We start from the raw sequence: 21,355 nt of genomic DNA, 5'->3' as shown, positions 1-21,355 counted from the left end.
CTAAGAATACAGTATGTGATTGTGCTATCTTCTTCGACTCTATATAAGTAAATCCTCTAAGGACCCAACCTAGTGTGTACATTTCAACTATTCCACCTATGCTGAGATCAAAATTTATTCTTATATTATACCTTGAGATAAAAACATGATAAACAGAATCAGCCTTTGTTTCCTTCTCTCCTTAAGCACTGATACAAAGAGCATTCATCTCTCTATTAAAATGTTAAGAAACATAATTCTTAAATATCTAAAGAATTAGATATTTGGATAAGTTGGGCACAACCTTGAAAATGCTGAAAAGCATTATCTCCAGAAACTAACAGTGATCTCTCTTAAGCAATTTTAATAAGTAAAGATAAATAGTAATAGTCATTGTTTATAAGTATTTCTTCAGGACCAGGGACTTTTATACATTATTTCTAATCCTCAAAACGACACCGGGCATTATTATCCCCCATTTTACAGATAAGGAAGCTTCAAGAAGCTAAAAGACTTGCTGAACACACAGCTTACAAGCGGCAGAGTCAAAATGCACAGCCGCCTTAAAGAATCCAAAGTCCTGGTTCTTTCTGCTACATTTACATGCCTCTTAATTTTTCAAAGCAGACAATTTAATCATTTGTCAACCATACATAAAGCTATTTATGTAAGATATATACAACAATACTGCTTTGAAATTTTTATTGCTTTGAAGTGCTAGGTTTAAGACACAAGGCAACCATTTTACTCGTGGAAAGGTGTAAGGATTGTAATACAAAAGCTATAAAATTCAAATTTTAGTTTCTTTAGTAAAAATGGGGTGTAAGTTTATAGAACAGAATGAAACTATTTAATATCCAGGGTAGACTGAAGACCATACAAAAACCCAAATGCCTGAAGAATAGCCTCTCCTTTCTCTTAATGTACATGACTGTTATTTTGACAAGGAGCTAAGGATCACATCCATTCCAAGTAGGATATTTTACGGGCTATTCGTTATAAATCACCCTAATTCTTTTCACTGAATCGGCCTAATTTGAGCATTTCTCCCAAAAGAGATCTTATGTTTTCAAGGTTCTGACATTTGCTTGTGACTAAAATTTACAAGTAGATTGAAATTTAAAAATTAAACAGAGGCAAAAATAAAGTGGCCACTTAGTTTACCACAAAGTAAAAAAAACTTCCAAAACACATCCACCAGAATGACTAAGATGAAAAAGATGAAAAATACCAAGTGTAGGCAAAGATGTAGAACAACCAGAACTCCCACACACTTCTGGTGGAAGTGTAAATTGGTACAGCAACTTTGGAAAACTGTATGGCAATATCTATTAAAATGTAATATAGGCACATCCTACAACCCAGAAGGTTCCACTCTTATTATATCCCTAACAGATATGTGTACACTTGTTCACCAAAGGACACATACTAGAATATTCCTAGCAGCACTACTCATCATAGCCCTACACTGGGAAACTATCCAAACATGCATTGACAGTAAAATGTATAAATAACTACCATACTATACAGCAATGAAAATGGAGGATCTATACCTTGATGCAACAATAGGGATTAAATCTCACAAAAATAATGTTGAGCTAAAGAAGTCAGACATAAAAGCACATATACTCTAGGATTCCATTTATATAAACTAATATAAAAAGACAAAACTAATCTATACTGCTAGAAATCAGGACAGTGGTTACCAGTGGTAGAGGTAATGATGGAGAGAGACACAGGGGGCTTCTTGGGTGCAGGTAATATTCCTTCGTGTGGGTGCTGGTGCCAAGGTTACACTCAGTTTGAAATATCCAATAGATGAGCCCTGGCCAGTTTGGCTCAGTGGTTAGAGCATCAGCCTGCAGACTGAAGGGTCCTGGGTTTGATATCAGCCAAGGGCATGTACCTCGGTTGTAGGCCCAATGCCCGGCCCCAGTCAGGGCCCATGTGGGAGGCAACCAATCAATGTTTCTCTTTCATATAGATGTTTCTGGCCCTCTCTCCCTGCGCCCCTTCCATTCCCTCTGAAAACCAATGGGAAAAATATCCTCAAATGAGGATTAAAAAAGAAAAGAAAAGATATATTCAATAGATGAGAATCATTACAGCACAGCAGCAGAGTAGGTTAAAAAGCACAGCTCTGGAATCAGAGTACCTGCATTTGAATCTCAGTTCCAACACTTATTAGTTATGATTTGGGGCAAGGCATTTACCTTCTCTGTGCCTTATTTCTTTATCTGTAAAATGGACCTAATAGCTACCTTATAGGGTTAGTCTGAGGTTTAAATCATCCTAAGACTTGTAAAGTGCTTATTTGCAGTTTGTTATTATTTTCTAAGTAAATAAAAGCACTTTATTCTGAAGCAGCACAAGGAGATGAGGAAGGGAAACAAAGACATATGACTTGACTATTACTAGAAAATGTACAAAATAAGTATTTGGGAAGGGAAGGTGACAATAAATGGGCATGACCTAGAAGTTGAGGCTAGTCCTACAAACCTTTACCTAAACAGACCCAGGGCAAGCAGTCAGCCTCTGTGAGCCTGCAGCTCGCCACTGTCCACCAGGGCTGGCCAGGATGATCTCTTCAGGGTAAAGAGTACTAAGTAGCCCTAGCCGGTTTGGCTCAGTGGTTAGAGCATCAGCCTTTGGACTGAAGGATCTCAGGTTCAATTCTGGTCAAGGGCACTTACCTCGGTCGAGGCAACCAATTGATATGTCTCTCTCACACTGGTGTCTCTCTCTCTCTCTCCCTTCCACTCTCTGAAAAGCAATGGGGAAAATATTCTCAGGTGAGGATTAAAAAAAGAGAGAGAGAGTACTAACGAGTGGAGGCATTAATCAGGAGCTAAGAGGGCTGAGCACACAGTCAGGCTCTCTTATTCTCTGAAATCTTCTATGCCTTTGAATTTCACCTAATACTTATGTTTTAAAATATCTATCAAGCTTATCGGTTATGTCTCTGTCACTCAAGGTCCTATTTCCTGCAGCTATCTGTAGTAAATAAAGACTTCGAATGGGTTTCTAAAACAGCCAGTCGGGTAGGCTGCTTTCATCCACACTGTGGTAGTGTCCCTAATGTCTCTGGTCATGTTATAATAGCTACTTTTTTTAAAAAATTGATTTCAGAGAGAGGAAGGGAGAAGAAGATGGAAACATCAATAATGAGAGAGAATCATCGATCGGCTGCTTCCTGCATGCCCCCTACTGGGGACTGATCCTGAACCCAGGTGAGGAATCGAACCATGACCTCCAGGGCCATGGGTCGATGCTCAAACATGGCTGGGCAATAGCTACTCTTTATTAAACCCTACTAACATGCCAGGTACTACAATAAATACTTTACCCCCAATCCTCAAAAAAAATCTGCTAGGTATGTAGTATTCTTCCTTATTCTCATCTGATACAGATAAGGACACTAAGGGTCAGAAAGGCTGCCCTGTGCATTAAGTGGCAGAGCTGGAAGGTGAATCTGGCTTGTCTGGCTCTAGAGTCCATGCTCTTTCCATGAACCATAATCCCCTGATTACTTCACAATCATATTTCCTCTTACTTGTACAATAAAAGGTCATTAGCTAAAGTGACCTAAAACAAGAAAAATCTAATTTAGTAAAAAAATCAATTTGGATATTTTTTAAATGATCACTTTTGTTTCTAAGTAAAGGTCTCTCCTTAAGTCTATCTAAATGAATACTGTGCATTGAAGCCACTTGTATTACATAGCAATCATCCAAACTATAGGTTAAAGGTCTTAAAAGACATTTACATTTCTTCCTTTCTGAATCCCCAGTGCCCAGAGTAGGCACTTAACAAAAATATCTTGAATACCACCTCCCTCAAATCTTGTTTACCAAAATACTCTACTAATAAGGAAGATACATTCTAACAAGACACTTTAATATCTGAAACTTCATGACTAAAATTAAATGTAATATGAAAGTCACTGGGATATCTTTCCTGCCAACAGACACTTTCCTCCAAGTCAAGTAGAACTGTCATCATCAAGTAATTATTAAACATCCACAAATATTTATTCAGCATGGTAACTCAGTATCTTTCTCTCCTCTTTCTTTCCTCATCAGGTTTGGCAAGCCACGGAAGCTATAGTTCCCCTCCAAGCAGGCCAGCCTCTGTAGGTGTAGAGACCATACAGAGGCACAAATGTCACACATGCTTAGACAGCTATTCCAAGTCAAACAAACACAAAGGCCCCAGGAGTGTGACCTTTCCCTCAACCAGACATGTCCTAGCACCTCTTCCTGGAGCCCTGAAATTGCAGCCTGAATAACTACTTCCTCCTCAATCAACCACCCAACACTGAGGAAAGCAGAAATTTCTCCCAATGTCTGTCATATCTATTCCTACTTCATCTAAAGGAGATCGTTTGTTCACTAAAGATTCACAGAATGTGTCAGCATATACTATTAAATTTTTTCTTTAAAAACCCTATTGTCATAGGGATATGAAGTACACAGAATACGTGTGTACTACAGGGGAAAGTACACTAGTCAGGAAGCTGGGTTCTCTTCCACTACACCTTACCTTCCATTGCAACTTGGGCAAGTCAGTTATCCTCTCTAGGCTTTAGTTTCCTCAGCCATGAAATGAGGGGTTGAACTAGTCAGGGGTTATTCACCTGGGTCTAGGATGCCTTGCAGGGTTCAGGCATGTGCTTTAGGGGTTCATACTCCCTTCACCCGGGAACTTATATAAAAAATTACCTGTTCACATATGTGGATTTTTCTGGAGAAGTTTATGGCTTATACCAAACTGTCACACAAGTAGTGGTCCAAAACTTAACGATAGTTCATGTTTTATTGAGTACTTACTATGTGCAAGGCACTGTGCTAAATCCCTACATATATTAATTCAAAGAACCCTCACAATAACCCTTTAAGTTAGATACTATTATTATCCTCATTTTACAGCAGAGTAGAGTAAACCAGAAAAGGCCTGGCTCTTAAACACAATGTTATGTTACGTGAAATCATCTCTAAACCCTAAAATTCTCTGATTCTATGTTCTTTCAAATTATCATTAGTCCTACTTTTATTTAAATCTTTATACAGAACAACCAAACTCATGGAACACCCAGATAAATACAGTACTACCTGAAAAAGAACATATTAAGGGGTTAATCCTAATAAAGGACCCAAAGGCACTTTCTAGCTCCAGCAGCCAATCTGCTTTTACTTTTATAAAATGGTGATTAACTAAAAGACGTATCTGAATCTATTACTAATTCAAGTCTAAAATCAAAGTAACAGTAAATAAGTCAGAGTGCCAACCAGAAGAGAGGATACAGTGGCAGCAATAGTGTCTCACATATCACGCACCAACACAATAAGACCAGGGAAAGATGCAAAAAAAGTGAAACATAAAAATGATAAATAGGTCTCTATCAAAATTAAAACCCTTTTCTCTTTATAAAAAGACACTATTAAGAAAGTGAGAAGGCAAACTTCAGACTGGAAGAAGATATTTGCAACACATATATCTGGCAAAATACTTATTTCCAGAATATACAATGAATTTGTACAATTCATTAATAAGAAATCAAATAACCCAACTTAAAGATAGGCAAAAGATTTAAACAGATACTTCACAGAAGATATGCAAATGGCAAGTGAACACATGAAAAAGATGGTCAAATCACTGGCCATTAGGAGAAAATGCAGATTAAAATCACAGTGAGACAATACTACATACTCATTTGAATTAAAATGAAAAAGACTAACACCACCAATTGTTGGTGAGGATGTGAAACAACTGGAACTTACCCTCTACTGGTAGGAATATAAAATAGTACAGTCACTTTGGAAAATTATTTGGCAGTTTTAATGCAGTTAGACATACATATAATTATGATATGATCCAGCAATTCCACTCCTAAATACTTACTTTCCCAAGAGAAATGAGAACCTATGTCCCCACAGACTTGCATATGAATGCTCAGATCAGTATTATTCACAATAGCCATAAAACAGAAGCTATGCAAATGTTCAACAGGTGAATGGATTTTTTAATGTGGTAAATTTATACTATTGACTACTATTCAGCAATAAAAAAAAATGAACTACTGATACATGCAACATGAATGAATCTCAAAAATATGAGTGAAAGAAGGCAGATCCAAAAAGTACATATATATAATTCTATTGATATAAAATTATAGAAACTGCAAACTGATCTACGACAGAAGGCAGGTCAGTGGTTGCCTAGAACCAGGAGCAGATTGAGATAGACTGCAAGGGGCCATGGGGAATAACTTGGGGGTTATGAAAAATTCTGTATCTTGCCTGGCCGGCGTGGCTCAGCGGTTGAGCACAGACCTATGATCCAGGAGATCGCGGTTGGATTCCCGGTCAGGGCAACATGCCCAGGTTGCCGGCTGGATCCCCAGTCGGGGTGTGCAAAAAAAAAAAAAAAAAAGGCCAAGGAAGATACATTAGTACAAGGCAGGGGTGTCCCATGTTAACTGGCTTCTCCCCCTACTCCCACTTCCTGAAAACCACTGACCACTGTGGAACCAAGGCCTGTATCACTCTCCACTTGAGATACAAAACTAGCCGGCTAAAGTATTACGGCATCGCCAACCCCCGCTTGGAATAAGGAGTGAAAACTAAGTGAAAGCCTAGCTTCCAATTTTTGCGGACACCAGTTCTGACGGCCCGCAATGGTAACACAGGGGTCCGCAGTGATCCAGTTACGCCTGCCACCTCTTCTGCCCAAATTACCGAGGGACACAGCAGTACTTAGTCAATGGCTGCAAAGCAGAAGTGGACCTTGCAAGTTCTTTTCACGGGCTGTCAAAAACCTCCACATCTTAAAGGGGAGGTTGCTGAAACTTTATGCCCAACTCTCTTGACCTTTCTCCATTTAGTCTGCGTAATGAGAAGAGAAGCAAAGGAGGGAGAACGGAGATCAAAGAAATGGCCCTGGGTGCAGGGGTATCTTTTTCAAGGGTGATGCAACAGGGTCAGCCAGGCGGCGGAGAGGAGCTGGGAGCCTCTGGGAAGGAGAAAAACAGCGTTGGAGTTGGAAATCTGAGCGGAAAACGGGTTATGAAGGACCGGGTGCGAGGTGATTTCGAACGGGCCGGGGCTAGAGGGTCTCGTCTGGAGCAGTCGGAGGAAGGACCGGCGGCAGCAGAGGCCGGGGGGTGACGAGGCGGCAGAGCGCCGGAGGAGCGGCGGCGGGTCCACAGCCCGCGGAGGCAACCAGCAGGGCGGGCGGGAAAGGCGGCAGTCGTGGGGGCCTCGGCGGGACCGTCACAGGGCCCAGGGGACAACAAGCAAGGGAGGTCGGAGCGGCCAGCTCCGCGGTGTGGGAACTAATGGGGGGGCCGGCCGGGAGACCCCTGAGGGTCCGGGGGATGGGGAGCTGTTAGGTTGGGGAGGAGAGGGGGGCAGCAGCGCCCGAACCCGAGGGCCCAGGGCGAGGGAAGAACAGAGTAGTGACAACGGTCGGGGTCAGCGGAGCGGGAAGGCTGTCCGGCTCGAGCTGCGGAGGGGCCGCCCGGAGCCCCGGCCCGGGTGAAGAGAGGGCGGCCGGGCCCGGAGCACAGCGGCGGGAGGAGGGTCGAGGGGGTGAGGAAGGGCCGGGGACGCTGCGGGCGAGCGCTCTCACCGGGACAGGTGCTTCAGGATCTGCTTCTTAATGATCCCGGCCATGCCGGAGCCGCGTCCCGCGTGGAAAGCAAGTGGGCGGCTGTGGCCTCCTCAGCCGTGAAGCAGCGGCCCCTCAGCTCGCCGCGGCGCGGGGACCGGATGCCGCCGCCATGGCGTCTCCCGCCCCTGCCTCGGCGCCCGCTCCGCCGCGATCCCACCCACCCGCGCGGTGCCGCCGGCCCAGCGCGCCGCAGAGATAGCGCACCTCCGGCGACTCCCGGCGGCCTGAGGCGCGTGGTCAGAGGCGGGGCGCGCGGCGGGGGCGGGGCGAGGGCCGGGGCCGGGGCCGGGGGGCGGGGGCGGGGGGCGGCGGGGGCGCGCGCGGCGGGCTCGGGCTGCATGTGTCCGCGGGCGCGCGCGGCGAGGGGCGGGGCGGGGGGCCCGCGAGCTCCCCGCCTCGCCCTCGGCGCAGCCGCCGGGCCTGTGGGCCCAGGGAGACCCGAGGGCCTTCGGCCGGAGCTGCGGGCGGGTCGCGCTCCGGAAGCCGCCTTGAAGCCTCGGGGGGAAAAGAGGCGCGTTTGTCGTTTTTGCAGGAATTGGTAGGTAGTCGCGCAGCGCCCCGTCCACCTGTCACTCATTTCCTCCCCACGTTCACTCCCCGTTTGTTGAGCACCGACTAGCTCTACCCCAGGCCCCGGGGTGCGCAGTGAGAAGCACCCTCGGGGACCTCCCGGGGCCGCACAACCGCTGCGGCCGCCGCTTGGTGCTAAAAAACTGAGGGGGGCCGCCTGCTCGTCGTCTTTGTACCCCCCTTAGCCTCGCCCGCTTAACCAGTGCTTACTCAGGAGCACCCCTCCCAAATGTGGGGGGCAGAAGAAAACAGGACGGTTCGTAATTGTTAAAATGACCAAGAACATTAGAGAACAAGTGTTTTGTTTTGCAAATAAGGAACCTGAAGCCCAGGGAAATAGTTGAGCTTGTCCAAGGTCACAACTCTTTAGTGAGACTTAGGACCAGAACCCAAGTCCTTTCTCAGCCCACTGCCACTTTCACTGTGTCATGCATACGTGTAAAAGCATAACCCACGTGCCAGGGCCATCTGTAGGCCCAATGGCAAAGGTGGGAAGGTCGCAATTTTCTAGACTAAAACCTGCAAGCAAAAACCTGAGCAAAATAGTACTTTCTCAGCCTTATGGGAAATCTGGCCACCAGTTAATTTTAAATTAATTCATTCTTGTGAATAGATAATACATGCATATAATACAAAAATCAAGATAAATTTCCCTGTCTTTCGGCCATTCAGTTCTCCTCCCCAAAACATTTGTTACCTAATTCCAGAGATAGTCTAAGCATGGTCAACCATATAAATGTGAAACTTTAAAAATAAATAATCAACAGACTTCATGCATGAGTCTACCTGTCTCTCAGTCATAGCAAGTTCAATTTTCCCCAAAATTACCTTTTTAAAAGGGAACCAAGTCATCCTCAGCCTAGGTGCTCTACGACCCATTCCTCTCCGACAGGACTGCATAGCCTACCTATTTGTCCCTCTGCCCACCTCTCACCAAAATACATACCAATAGCCCTAGCAAGTTTGGCTCATTAGTTAGAGTGTCGGCCCATGGACTGAAGGGTCTTGGGGTTCAATTCCCAGTCAAGGGCACGTACCTCAGTTGCAGGCTCAATCCCCTGCCCCAGTTGGGGCACATGCAAGAGGCAACCAATCGATGTGTCTCCCTCACATCGATGTTTCTCTCTCTCTCCCCCTTCCACTCTCTCTGAAAAGCAATGGAAAAAAAATGTCCTCAGGTGTAGATAAAAAAAAAAATTAAAAAATAAAACATACCAGCAGATCCTATGGAAGGGAATTCTTGCCAGGATCACTGACCATATCGCTCCTTCCCAATTCTACTCTCAGCTGCAGGGGCCTCAAGGCAATTTCTTTCTTTATTTTTATTTTTTTAATTTATTTATTTATTTATTTATTTATTTATTTATTTATTTTAATTTTATTTTTGTTTAAAATATTACGGATGTCTCTTTTTCTCCCCAATGACCTGTTCCACCCCGTCCCATCCCCCTCCTTAGTCCCTCTCCCCACCATTGTCCCAGACCTTGGGTTGTGCATATATGCATATTAATTCTTTGGTTACTCTCTCCCCCTCCACCCACCCACCCTCCTCCATCCCTCTGACATTTGTCAGTCTCATCTATGCTTCCATGTCATTGAATCTATTCTTTTCATCAGTTGATTAAGTTCTTTAGATTCCACGTATAAGCGAGATCATGTGATGTTTGTCTTTTGCTGCCTGGCTTATTTCACTTAGCATAATATTCTCCAGGTCCATCCATACTGTCCCAAAGGGTACAAGATTCTTCTTCTTTACAGCTGTGTAGTATTCCATGGTGTGAATGTCCAAAGGGTACAAGATTATTCTTCTTTACAGCTGCGTAGTATTCCATGGTGTAAATGTCCCGCAGCTTTTTTATCTACTCATCTACTGATGGGCACTTGGGCTGTTTCCAGATCTTAGCTATTATAAACTGTGCTGCTATGAACATCGGGGTGCTTATATTCTTTCTGATTAATGTTTCAGGATTCTTAAGATACATTCCTAGGAGTGGAATCACTGGGTCAAAAGGCAGCTCCATTTCAAGAACCTCCATACTGTTTTCCACAGTGGCTGCACCAGTCTGCATCCCCACCAGCAGTGCACTAGGTTCCCCTTTCTCCACACCCTCGCCAGCACATGTCGTTTGTTGATTTGTTGATGGAGCCATTCTGACAGGTGTGAAGTGATAGCTCATTGTGGTTTTAATTTGCATCTCTCTGATGATTAGTGAGGTTGAGCATTTTCTCATGTGTCTGTTGGCATCTGTATGTCCTCTTTGGAGAAGTGTCTATTCAAGTCCTTTGCCCATTTCTTAATTGGGTTGTCTGTCTTCCTCTTGCTGAGTAATATGAGTTCTTTGTACACTTTGGAAATCAGCCCCTTATCAGATACATCCTTGGCAAATATGTTTTCCCAGACCGTGGTGTTCCTTTGTATTTTGAGGCTGTTTTCTTTTGCTGTACAGAAGCTTTTTAGTTTGATGCGGTCCCATATGTTTATTTTTTCTTTTGTTTCTCTTGCCCTAGGAGATGTATCAGTGAAAAGTCCACTGCGTGGGATGTCTGTGACTTTACTGCCTGTTTTCTTCCAGGATTTTTATGGTTTCATGACTTATATTTAAGTCTTTTATCCATTTTGAGTTTATTTTTGTGTATGGAGAAAGTTGGTGGTCTAGTTTCATTCTTTTGCATGTATCTGTCCAGTTTTCCCAGCACCACTCATTGATTTTTTTTCTAAATTTTTTATTTGATTGATTGAGAGAGAGGAAGGAAGAGAGAAAGAGAAACATTGTTTTATTGTTCCACCCACTCATGTATTCATTGGTTGATTCCTATATATGATCTGGCTCGGGATGGAACCTGCAACCTTGGCACTCTAACCAACTGAGCTACCCGGCCAGAGCTCAATTAATTTTCAAATACTGAACCAGCCTGCAATAAATCTGAAATAAATCTCATTTGGATATGGTGTATAATTACTTTCATATATTGCTGAATTCTATTTGTTAATCTTTGGTTAAGAATTTCCAGGTAAGGGCACATGCCCAGGTTTCTGTCTCAATCCCCAGTAGGGGGCCTGCAGGAGGCAGCTGATGGATGACTGTTTCATCATTGATGTTTCTATCTCTCTCTCTCCTTTCTTCTCTCTGAAATCAATAAAAACATATTTTTAAAAAAGAATTTGTATGTGTTTCCTTGATAGCTAATGATACTGAGCATTTTTTCATGTGCTAACTTGTATATCTTCTTTGGAGAAATGTCTATTCAGATCCCTTGTCCATTGTTAAATTGGATATTTGTCTTTTTATTATTCAGTTGTAATAATTTTTTTATACTCTAGACACAACTCCCTAATAAGGGATTGTATCTAATAAGATATAATTTGCAAAAAAAAAATTCCCCCATACTGTGAGTTCTTTTCATTTTCCTGATGGTGTCTTCTTTTTTTTTCCCATCACCATTTCTCCCCTCTATGCCCTCTTCCACCTCCACCCAACCCCTCCCCTGCAGCAATCACCAAACTGTTGTCCATGTCCATGAGTTCTCTTTTTTTTTCCCTATTGCTCAATGCTGCCACACTTCCCCAATAACCCCACCACCACCATCACGAGCTGTCTGCCTGCTCTCCATCTACGAGTCTGTCCCTATTTCCCTTGGTAGTTCAGTGTGTTCATTAAATTCCATGAGTGCTGATGGTGTCTTTTGAAGCACAAAAATTTTTGATTTTGATAATATCCAGCTTATCTTTTTTTTAATGTTTTTTATTGATTTCAGAAAGAGGGAGAGGGAGCGATAGAAACATCAGTGATAAGACTTGAGTCATAGATCAGCTATCTCCTACACGTCCCCCTCTGGGGATCGAGCCCGCAACCCAGGCATGTGCCCTGACCAGGATTCAAACCATGACCTCCTGGATCATAGGTCAATGCTCAACCACTGAGCCATGCCGGCCAGGTAGCTTATCTTTGTTGTTGTAGTTGTTGTCCTTTTGGTGTTATATCTAAGAATTCATTGCCTAATACAAGGTCATCAATATTTGCATCTATGTTTTCTTCTAAAAGTTGTATAATTTTAGCTCTTATATTTGATTCATTTTGAGTTAATTTTTATGTATGGTGTGATGAAGGGGGCCAACTTCACAATTTTACATGTGGATATCTAGTTGTCTTAACATCATTTGTTGAAAAGAATATTTGTCCCCCCTGAATTATTTTGGTGAAAATCAATTACCAATAAAAGTAAGGTCTAGCCATGGTTGGTGTAGCTCAGTTGGTTGGGTGTCTTCCCATGCATCAAAAGGTTGCTGGTTCAACTCCTGGTTAGGGCACATGCCGACTCCAAGTCAGGGCACATGCCAGGGTTGCCCTGAAACACATCGAGATTTCTCTCTCCCTCTCCAATACCTCTCTCTCTAAAAATCAATAAAAATACTTTTTGTGATAGTTTTGAAATAAGGAACCAATAGTGTTTTTGAGTGTATAGCTTTCATAAGTTTTAGTTGTTTGCCTAGTTATTATTTATTCATACCTTATCACAGTTTACTCTTCTTGCTATTTATCAGTTAAAGTGAAGTATAAAACCTTACCTCACTTAATGTTCCTTTCCCCTTGGGTAGATATACTTGTTTTAACTATTTCCTCTACATACATTTAGAGCTACATCAATCAGTGTTATGATAATTTGCTTCAACCATCAAATATAATTCAGAAAACTCAGAAAAAGTAAAGTCTCTTGTACTTACCCATATTTTTTTTTGTTAATCTTCACCCAAGGATATTTTTTTCAATCGATTTTTTAGAGAGTGGAAGGGAAAGGGAAAGGGAGAGAGAAACATCGATGTGAAAGACACACATTGATTGGTTGCTTCCTGCATGAGTCCCCCCAACTGGGGCCAGGGATTGAGCCTGCAACCGAGGTACATGCCCTTGACCAGTAATCAAACCTGAAGACCCTTAAGTTGGCGGGCCAACACTCAAACCACTGAGTCAAACTGACTAGGGCCTTATGTATATTTTTGTTTACTATATTTGTTCTTCCTTTTTAAAAAAAATTTGAAGTTTTTTATTTTGTTTTTTTAATTTTAGAGAGGAAGGGAGAGGGAGAGACAGAGAGAAAGAAACATCGATTTGTTGTTTCACTCATTGATGCATTCATTGGTTGATTCTTGTATGTGCCCTGACCTGGGATCAAATCCACAACCTTGGTGTGTTGGGATGATGCTCTACCCAGCTGAGCTACCAGGCCGAACTAACCGGCCAGGGCTCATTCTCCCTTCTTTTTTTTTTTTTAAATATACATTCATTGATTTCAGAGAGTGGAGGGGAGAGGGAGAGAGAGAAACATCAATGATGAGAGAGTCATCGATCGGCTGCCTCCTGCACGCCCCCGACTGGGGATCAAGCCTGCAACCTGGGCATGTGCCCTGACCAGGAATCGAACCGAGATCTCCTGGATCCTAGGTCAGTTCTCAACCTCTGAGCCACACCCGGCCGGGCTCATTCTCCCTTCTTGATGTTATGAGAATCATTCATTTATTTATTTCTGTTTAGGAAACTTTTAATCCATTCTTTTAGGGTATATCTGCCGGCAACAAATGCTCTTAGTTTTCCTTCATTGGAGAGCATCTATTTCCCATTCATTCCTGAAGCATATTTTCATTGGGGACAGTATTCTGGGCAGATAGTTTTCTTTCAGCATTTGAAAACTACTCTGCCACTTCCTCCTGGTGCCCATGGTTTCTAGTGAGAAATCTGCTGTCCTTCACATTATTTTCCCCAAAAAGTAAGGTGTCATTTTTCTCTAGCTATTTTCAAATTTTTTATTTGTCTTTAGTTTTCAAAAGTTCAATTATGACAAGTCTTGGTGTGAATTCTTTTAAGTTACCCTGATTGAGGTTTGCTAAGCTTCTTGAATATGTAGGTTCATGTCTCTTACAAATTTGGGAAGTTCCCAAGCATAATTTGTTCCAGTACCTTTTTTTGGCTCTTTCCTTTTTTTCCTCTGCTGGGACTCTAACATGAATATTAGGTCTTTCTTTTAATAGTCCACAGGTTCCTTGAAGCTCTGTTCATTTTTTTTAAAGTTCATTTTCTCTCTGTGATTTGACTGGGTATTTTTATTGTTTTATCTTCAAATTCACTGGTTAGTTACTGTTACCAATTATTTGCTATTGAGCCCATTCACTGAGTATTTTACCTATTTTTCGATTCCAAAATTTCCATTTGGTTCATCTTTATATCTTCTATTTCTTACTACCTCTTATTTCTTCATTTGTTTTGAGTACATTCATAATTGCTTGTTGGTGAGAATTCCAGCTCTCCAGTAGGCTCGATTAATACTTCCCTAGCAGGAGTGGCAGAGACCTTATCGCTGCTCCCCACAGCCCTCCACTGACACAAGGTGTATGCAGCCTCATGACCACTGCACAGTGATGAAAGTCCTTAAAGTCCTAAGTCTTGTCTGACACTACCTCAAGTCAGGAAGGGACAATGCCTTGTTACTGCCAGTTGGGGATGATAATGTCAGCTCTTCTTGGACACCACCCTGGCAGGGGATTGGGGCACCTCATTAGTCTCACAAGGGTGGATGTCTGAGCTCTCCATTTGGCCTTTGTCGCATGGGTGGGGGTAGAGCCACATTTTTTTTCCTCCGGTGTTTGGCTGGAGTACAGTGGTTGCTGTCTAAAAGATTTTTCTTGTTAAGCTGCTTCTTATCTGCTCCTTTGGTTACAGAAAGCAGGCTTTTCTTGGGGTGTTTTTTGTCTGTTGCCCATAGGTAGTTCTTCATTGCCAATTTCCAGCTCCAAGTCTGGAATATATGAGGCAAAAAGAAAATCCAGAGAACTCATTATGTTGTTTTTTGGATTCCCAAGTTCCCCCATCCTGAGGTCTACCTTCTTCTCTCCACCTTTCAGTTTTCTTATGCCTGTGTTATATACGGGGTGGGGCAAAAGTAGATTTACAGTTGTGAGTACATGAAAGTTTATTTTTGTACTATTACTTATTAATTACTGTATTATTTTCCATATGAACAACTGTTAACCCACTGTTGTCCCACCCTGTATATACATATTTATAAAATTTTAGTTGTCCACAGTAGGCATAGAGAAATGTGTATCTACTCCATCTTTCTGGAAGCAGTCCATACATTTCTTTCTTTTTATTATTATTATTTTTAAAAGGTCTCGGATATGCCTCAAATTTTTTTAAGATGCTTATACACACATTTGGTACTAAAAATTGAAATATCGCATCAAAAAATGTTACAGCTCAAATTTTTCTTATAAGTTATCCACACTGCTACATAATTACTTTAAAATTACCAGCAAGAAAAAAAAAGTACAAGGTTTATAGCTAAATTAACTCTATGCCATAATTTTCTAGGATAATATCATCAGCAGGATCTCCATGAAATAGGAAATAACAACAGCTACATCTAAATCTTTTGGCTCTTGCTTCAAGCTCATGTTTCCTCTCCTCTGGGTCTTTTTTAAGCAGAGATTGGGTGCAGTATCTAACAAGTTGTAAGGTTCTTAGCAGCCTTTCTTTCCAGGCAGATGCCAATGTCTTCACTCCATGTCGCCTCCTGTAGAGCAGGTCTCGACCCAGCCCCAGTCCAAGCCCCTGTGACTTTTTTTTTCTTTGTCCTGCAGTTGGGGTGAAGGTTTTGGTGGAAGGGAACGGGATTTGGGACTAGGGTTCAGAGTAAAGGTGCTAAGGTTGTTTGCTAGTACTTCTGAGACAGCTTAAGTGCTGAATTTTCCTCACCGGGCTTCGGAGAAGGCTCTGGGGTCGAAGGTGGGCTAAGCTTCTTTGGTGAGTTCACTGGAAGTCTAGTCACAGCCTGACACTCCTCCTAGGGCTCTAGCAGAAGGTGATGCCCAAAACTCCCAAACTGCTACAGAGTAGCCCTGAAAGAACCGTGTAGCCCAGCAATAGTGAGAAAAATGCCAAATGCCCCATTTCTTTCTTAAAAAAAAAAAAAAAAAAAGTTTTTATTCATTTTCCAGAGAGGAAGGGAGAGGAGATAGAAACATTGATGGGAGAGAAACATCAATCAGCTGCCTCCTGCACACTCCTGGGGCTCAAGCCCGCAGCCTGGACATGTGCCCTGACGGAATCAAACCAGTGACCTCTTAGCGCATGGGGACAACGCTCAACCCACTGAGCCACACTGGCTGGGCCCACACATTTCTTAAACCTTTTCAGTTTGAATACAGATTCACAGGGAGCTGTGAAGATAATACAGGGAAATAGTCTTCACCTGCTTTCCTACAGTAGCTACATCTTACATAACAACATAAAACCCAGGAAACTGACATTGGTATGTGTATAATTTTGCATTTTATCACACGTAGACTTATGTAACCACTACCATGAAGATACAGAAGTATTCTATCTCCACAAAGATCTCCCTCATGCTAACCCTGTAGAGTCACTCTCTGCTCCTCCCACCCCCAACAGCATTCCTAACTCCTGGCAACTACTAATTTGTTCCTCATCTGGGTAAATTTGTCATTTATATAGATAGTATCATGAAGTGTGACATTTTCAGACTGGCTTTTTTTTCACTCAGCATACTGCCTTTAAGATCCATCCAAATTGTTGTATCAATAGTTCATTCCTTGCCCTAGCCGGTTTGCTCAGTGGTTAGAGCGCCAGCCCTCGAACTGAAGGGTCCCGGGTTTGATTCTGGCCAAGGGCATGTACCTCAGTTGCAGGCTCATTACCTGGCCCAGGTTGGGGCACGTGCAGGAGGCAACCAATCGATGTGACACATCAATGTCTCTCTCCCTCTCCCCCTTCTACTCTCTCTAAAAGATCAGTGGAAAAAATATCCTCAGGTGATGATTAAAAAAAAAAAAGTACATTTTTAAAAATGTTTTTATTGATTTCAGAGAGGAAGGGGGAAGGAGAGAGAGAAACATTGATAAGAGAACAGAGCCATCAATCAGTTGCCTCCTGCACACCTGCACTACTGGGGATCCAGCCTGAAATCCAGGAATATGCCCCGACAGGAATCAAACCAGCGACCTCTCGGTGCATGGGTTAATGCTCAACCGAGTCACACCAGCCAGAGCAATAGTTCATTCCTTTTTATTACTCGGTCAGAATCCACCATCCATCCATTTTAAGAACATCTAGCTGATCAGTACCTCACCTGCTTGGTGGGATGGCCACATCTCTTAATTCATGGCTAACTATTCATTTGTGCATACTGTGCTATGTATGGAACAAGAGGACATACATAATGCCCAAAGAAAGACTATGCAAAGAAGGATAACTTTACAGACAACTCAAGAGCAAGAGAGTTGAGGAGCAAAAGTTTGTTTTTACTGTCTATAAGGATTCTTGAGTAGTTTCTGGTTTGTGGTAGCTATGACTTTTTAAAACAATTTTATGGAGGTGATTGACATATAACAAAGTACACATATTTTTAAAGTGCACAATTTTTAGAGTTTTGGCAGATGCATATATCTGCCTATAAAAGCATCACATTCAAGACAATGAATATATCCATCACTCTCCACAGCTCCAGCTGTTCCCTGCTGTCTGTCCCTCCAATACAGTAAGCAGGCTCCCACTTCAGGGTGTTTGTATTTGCTGCTCCCTCTGCATTGAAAGGTTGTGCCCTAGACATTAGCATGGCTCCCCCCACCCCCCACTCCCTTCATGTCTTTCCCCTGGTCATCCCTAATCCAGCACTCCCTATGCCCCTTACCTGCTTTATTTTTCTTCAAGGCACATATCACATATTGTTATTTCCTATTTGTTAATTGTCTAATTTTCTCTTTAGAATGTAAGCTTCGTAAGAGAAAGAACTTTGTTTAACTATTGTGTTCCCATCACTTAGAACAGTATCCAAATTCAGATCAATATTAGAGTGACAGACCTGAGGCAAGCTTTTCTAGGATACGTTCATCAGTACTACTCTCCTCCTGAGCATCTTTTTTATTAGTCAAGTTTTAGGTTCAGCTGCATATAACACAAAACTCAAAACAATACGTGACTTCAATAAAAAATATTTTTATTTCTCTTTCACATGAAAGACTAAGGCAGGCAATTCTTGGTAGCTCTTCAGTCATTAGCAACGTAGGCTCCTCCTGTCTTGCAAACACCATTCTTAGTTGCCAATTCATGGTTCAAGATGTTGCTTGCATTTCAAACAAACATTTCTACATTTCTGTCACAAGGAAAGGGAACAGGAGAAGGGCATGTTGTCTCCCGCCATGCGGCCATAGCAAGCTACAAGCTATGGGAAATGTGCTATTCGTTGCAGATGGCCATGGATCCAGATAAAAACTAATGATTCTACCATTACTGTGGATAGTAACAGATACTGACATGGGCAGTTAGTAACATGTCTGCTACTCTAAGCTCTCTTGTGTTACTCTTCTTTTTGTCCCACTTTACAGGCTTCACTCAACCAGCAGAGGCCAGAGAGTTAAGTGGGATAAAGGGGCAAATGTAGCATTTGAATTCAGAGGTAAGATTCTCTGTCCTACCATTCCTGACCGGGTGGCTCGATGGTTGGGACATACTCCTCATGTGCCAAGGTGGCAGGTCCAGTCCCTGGTCAGGGCACATACAAGAGTCAACCAGTGAATGCAGAAATAAGTGGAACAACAAATTGAGATTTTTTTTCTCTTTCCCCCTTCCTATCTCTAAAAAAATTTTTTTTAAAAATCAAAATCAGTAAGTAAAAAAAAAGTCTTATTAAAAACATTTCTTTGTCCTACCTTTTACTCCTTCCTTCTTTCAACAACCACATCGCAGAAGTACTAGGATGGGATATACGAGCAAAGCAGAGGGGGTAAGGGTTAGGAGGCCTGTTTCTCAGGGTCATTGTGAAAGCTGATTAAGAACTTACAAAGGGCTTTGAGATCTTGGCTTCCTACACTGTGTTCAAAGTTTTACCATTAAATGAGGGCATAAGTCAATGGGCTTTTCTTAATTGGCAACCAGGGAAAGATACTTACTCAAAAGGAACAAGTATGGAGAAATTGGATAATCACCTTGATAGGTAGTCAAAATGACTCTCACCAACAAAGGAAAGACGGATGGACTCTGTGCCTGTGCCTGCCTACAGATGTGATGTCCCAGGGACACAGCTGTGGACATGTGCCAGAATGTGACCATGAGGAAGCGTCAGACCAACCTGAGAGGAGAAATGAGGAACATTCCGCTTAACAAAACTTGGCAAGATTGTTGGTTTCATAAAAGACAAAGAAAGACTGAAGAATTGTTCCAGATCAAAAGAGACTAAGTGCAGTACATGGCTCTAGAGAGGATCCTATACAGGAAAGAAAAAAGAACACAAGGACAATGTTAGATCAATGGACAAAAATGAAATGTAGTTGGTAGACTGAATTATTGAATCAAGGTTAATTTTCGGAGCTTGATAACTTAACTATGACTGTGTAAGAGGATGTACTTATTCTTAGGAAATAGACACTCAAGTACTTATGATAAGGGCATGATATAAGCAACTTACTCTCAAATAGTTCAGAAGAAAAAACACAACAGGCAAGCAAGAACTGACACAAATGGGTGAAATGCTAACAGCTAACGAGAGGTGATTCTAGTCAAAGGGTATGTCGGTGTTCTTTGTACACTTCTGGCAATATTTCTGTAAGTTTGAAGTCCCCCCTACCTCTAAAGAGCAAGGACAATAAATAACATTCAGATTATTTTACTCCTGCACTTGTCTGATGAACTATCCTAGATGCTGTATTTGATTCTGTGCCAAAAGTCTAACCCGTAAGCTTTCAACTGGGAGGGAAAGGAATCACTTCAATTAGTTAACATTTACTGAGGTTTTCATGAAAACCAATATACCAGCCAGCCTTCAGGACACTTCTGTCAGAGAAAACTAAGGTAGGCCAGGCTTTTTTGTTTGCCAACTGTATCTAGAACCCTAAAAGATACCATCTGACTGAAGCTATGTAATTGGAACAGTCACCCCTGGACTTTTTCCATATAGAACAAAGTTAGCCTGTGGCTCTATGCAAGGATCCCATTTCTCAGGCAGCTTGGAATCCAAGGGACTGGCATTCTGACAAACCATTAAAGCCATGGCCATGGAAATGATGACAGCTTAAACTTTCACTGCACACCCTATGGTTTTGGATCTGCCCACAGAAAAGGAAGCAAGTATGTTGCCCCATATCTACACTAACTTCAATTCTTGGTATCTAGTAGTATTGACTGCACCTGTACAAATTCTTACACACTCTGGGAAAAGCTTTCTTTTAAAAAGACCTGGGTTGTTCCTAAGTACCTGAGGCTATTTTTAAATATATATATGTTTTATTGATTTCAGAGAGAGGAAGAGAGGGAGAGAGATAGAAACATCAATGATGAGAGTCATTGATCGGCTGCTTCCTGCACGACCCCTGCTGGGGATGGAGCCCGCAACCTGAGCATGTGCCCTGACTGGGAATTGAGCCACGATCTCCTGGATCATAGGTCGATGCTCAACCGCTGAGCCACGCCAGCCGGGCCTGAGGCTATTTTTTAAAATGTATATAGGTATCTGTGCGCTTCTGTGTATACACAAGACACTCCCTTCACCCTTAGCCTGACAGAGCCATCCAAACCAGAAACTTGCCGACTCACATGTAAGCTGTTGCCAAGGTTTCCCCTAACAAACTCATTTTAAGTCTGCAGAAAATTTTAGTAACAAACCTGAGCTATAAATTCAGACATATAAACTATCAATATCTGAGATTTAAGTCTTCCCTATTATTATTACCTTAATCCTTATCTGAGGAGAATATTTTTTCATTGATTTTATTAGAGAGGGGGAGGAAGAGAGAGGGAGGGAACAAAGAGAAACATCAATGTGAGAGACACATCAGTTGGCTTCCCCACACATGCCTCAACCTGCAACCCACGTATGTGCCCTTGACTGGGAATTGAACCTGAGACCCTCCAGTGCGCAGCCCAACGCTTGAGCCACTGAGCCATGCCAGCAAGAGCTTAAGTCTTCTTGAAAAGACATGACAATGAGCCCTGGCCGGTGTGGCTCAGTTGGGTGGGCACCATCCTGGGCACTGTAGGGTCGGCTGGTTCGATTCCCAGTTGGAGCACACGCCTGGGTCACCTGCTCGATCCCTGGTCGGGACGTGCAGTCAGTATGTTGCTCTCACATC

The 21,355-nt window shown here is 42.5% G+C and overlaps 1 protein-coding gene and 1 long non-coding RNA gene across 3 annotated transcripts in view; one reads left to right on the top strand and one right to left on the bottom strand.

Annotated features, from left to right (window-relative positions):
• BLTP3A (bridge-like lipid transfer protein family member 3A) overlaps positions 1-7,866 on the bottom strand; it is a 64,734-nt gene extending 56,868 nt beyond the window's left edge. Inside the window, exon 1 of one of the 2 annotated variants that reach the window (XM_081141550.1) lies at positions 7,609-7,866. In XM_081141550.1, coding sequence (XP_080997676.1) covers positions 7,609-7,652 — 44 coding nt within the window. In that variant the 5' untranslated portion in view covers positions 7,653-7,866. The remainder of the gene's footprint in view (positions 1-7,608) is intronic. The other variant, XM_081141551.1, reaches the window with a different exon arrangement.
• A 152-nt stretch (positions 7,867-8,018) lies between these two features.
• Positions 8,019-19,894, top strand: LOC308559189. Its single transcript, XR_013999107.1, has 3 exons — positions 8,019-8,188; positions 18,617-18,687; positions 19,291-19,894. It is a non-coding gene; the product is annotated as an uncharacterized lncRNA (long non-coding RNA).
• The last annotated feature ends 1,461 nt before the right edge of the window (positions 19,895-21,355 follow it).

The sequence above is a fragment of the Miniopterus schreibersii genome (genome assembly GCF_964146895.1).
Source record: "Miniopterus schreibersii genome assembly, chromosome: 6".
NCBI lineage: Eukaryota > Metazoa > Chordata > Mammalia > Chiroptera > Miniopteridae > Miniopterus > Miniopterus schreibersii.
This window is presented reverse-complemented; position numbering and strand designations above follow the sequence as displayed.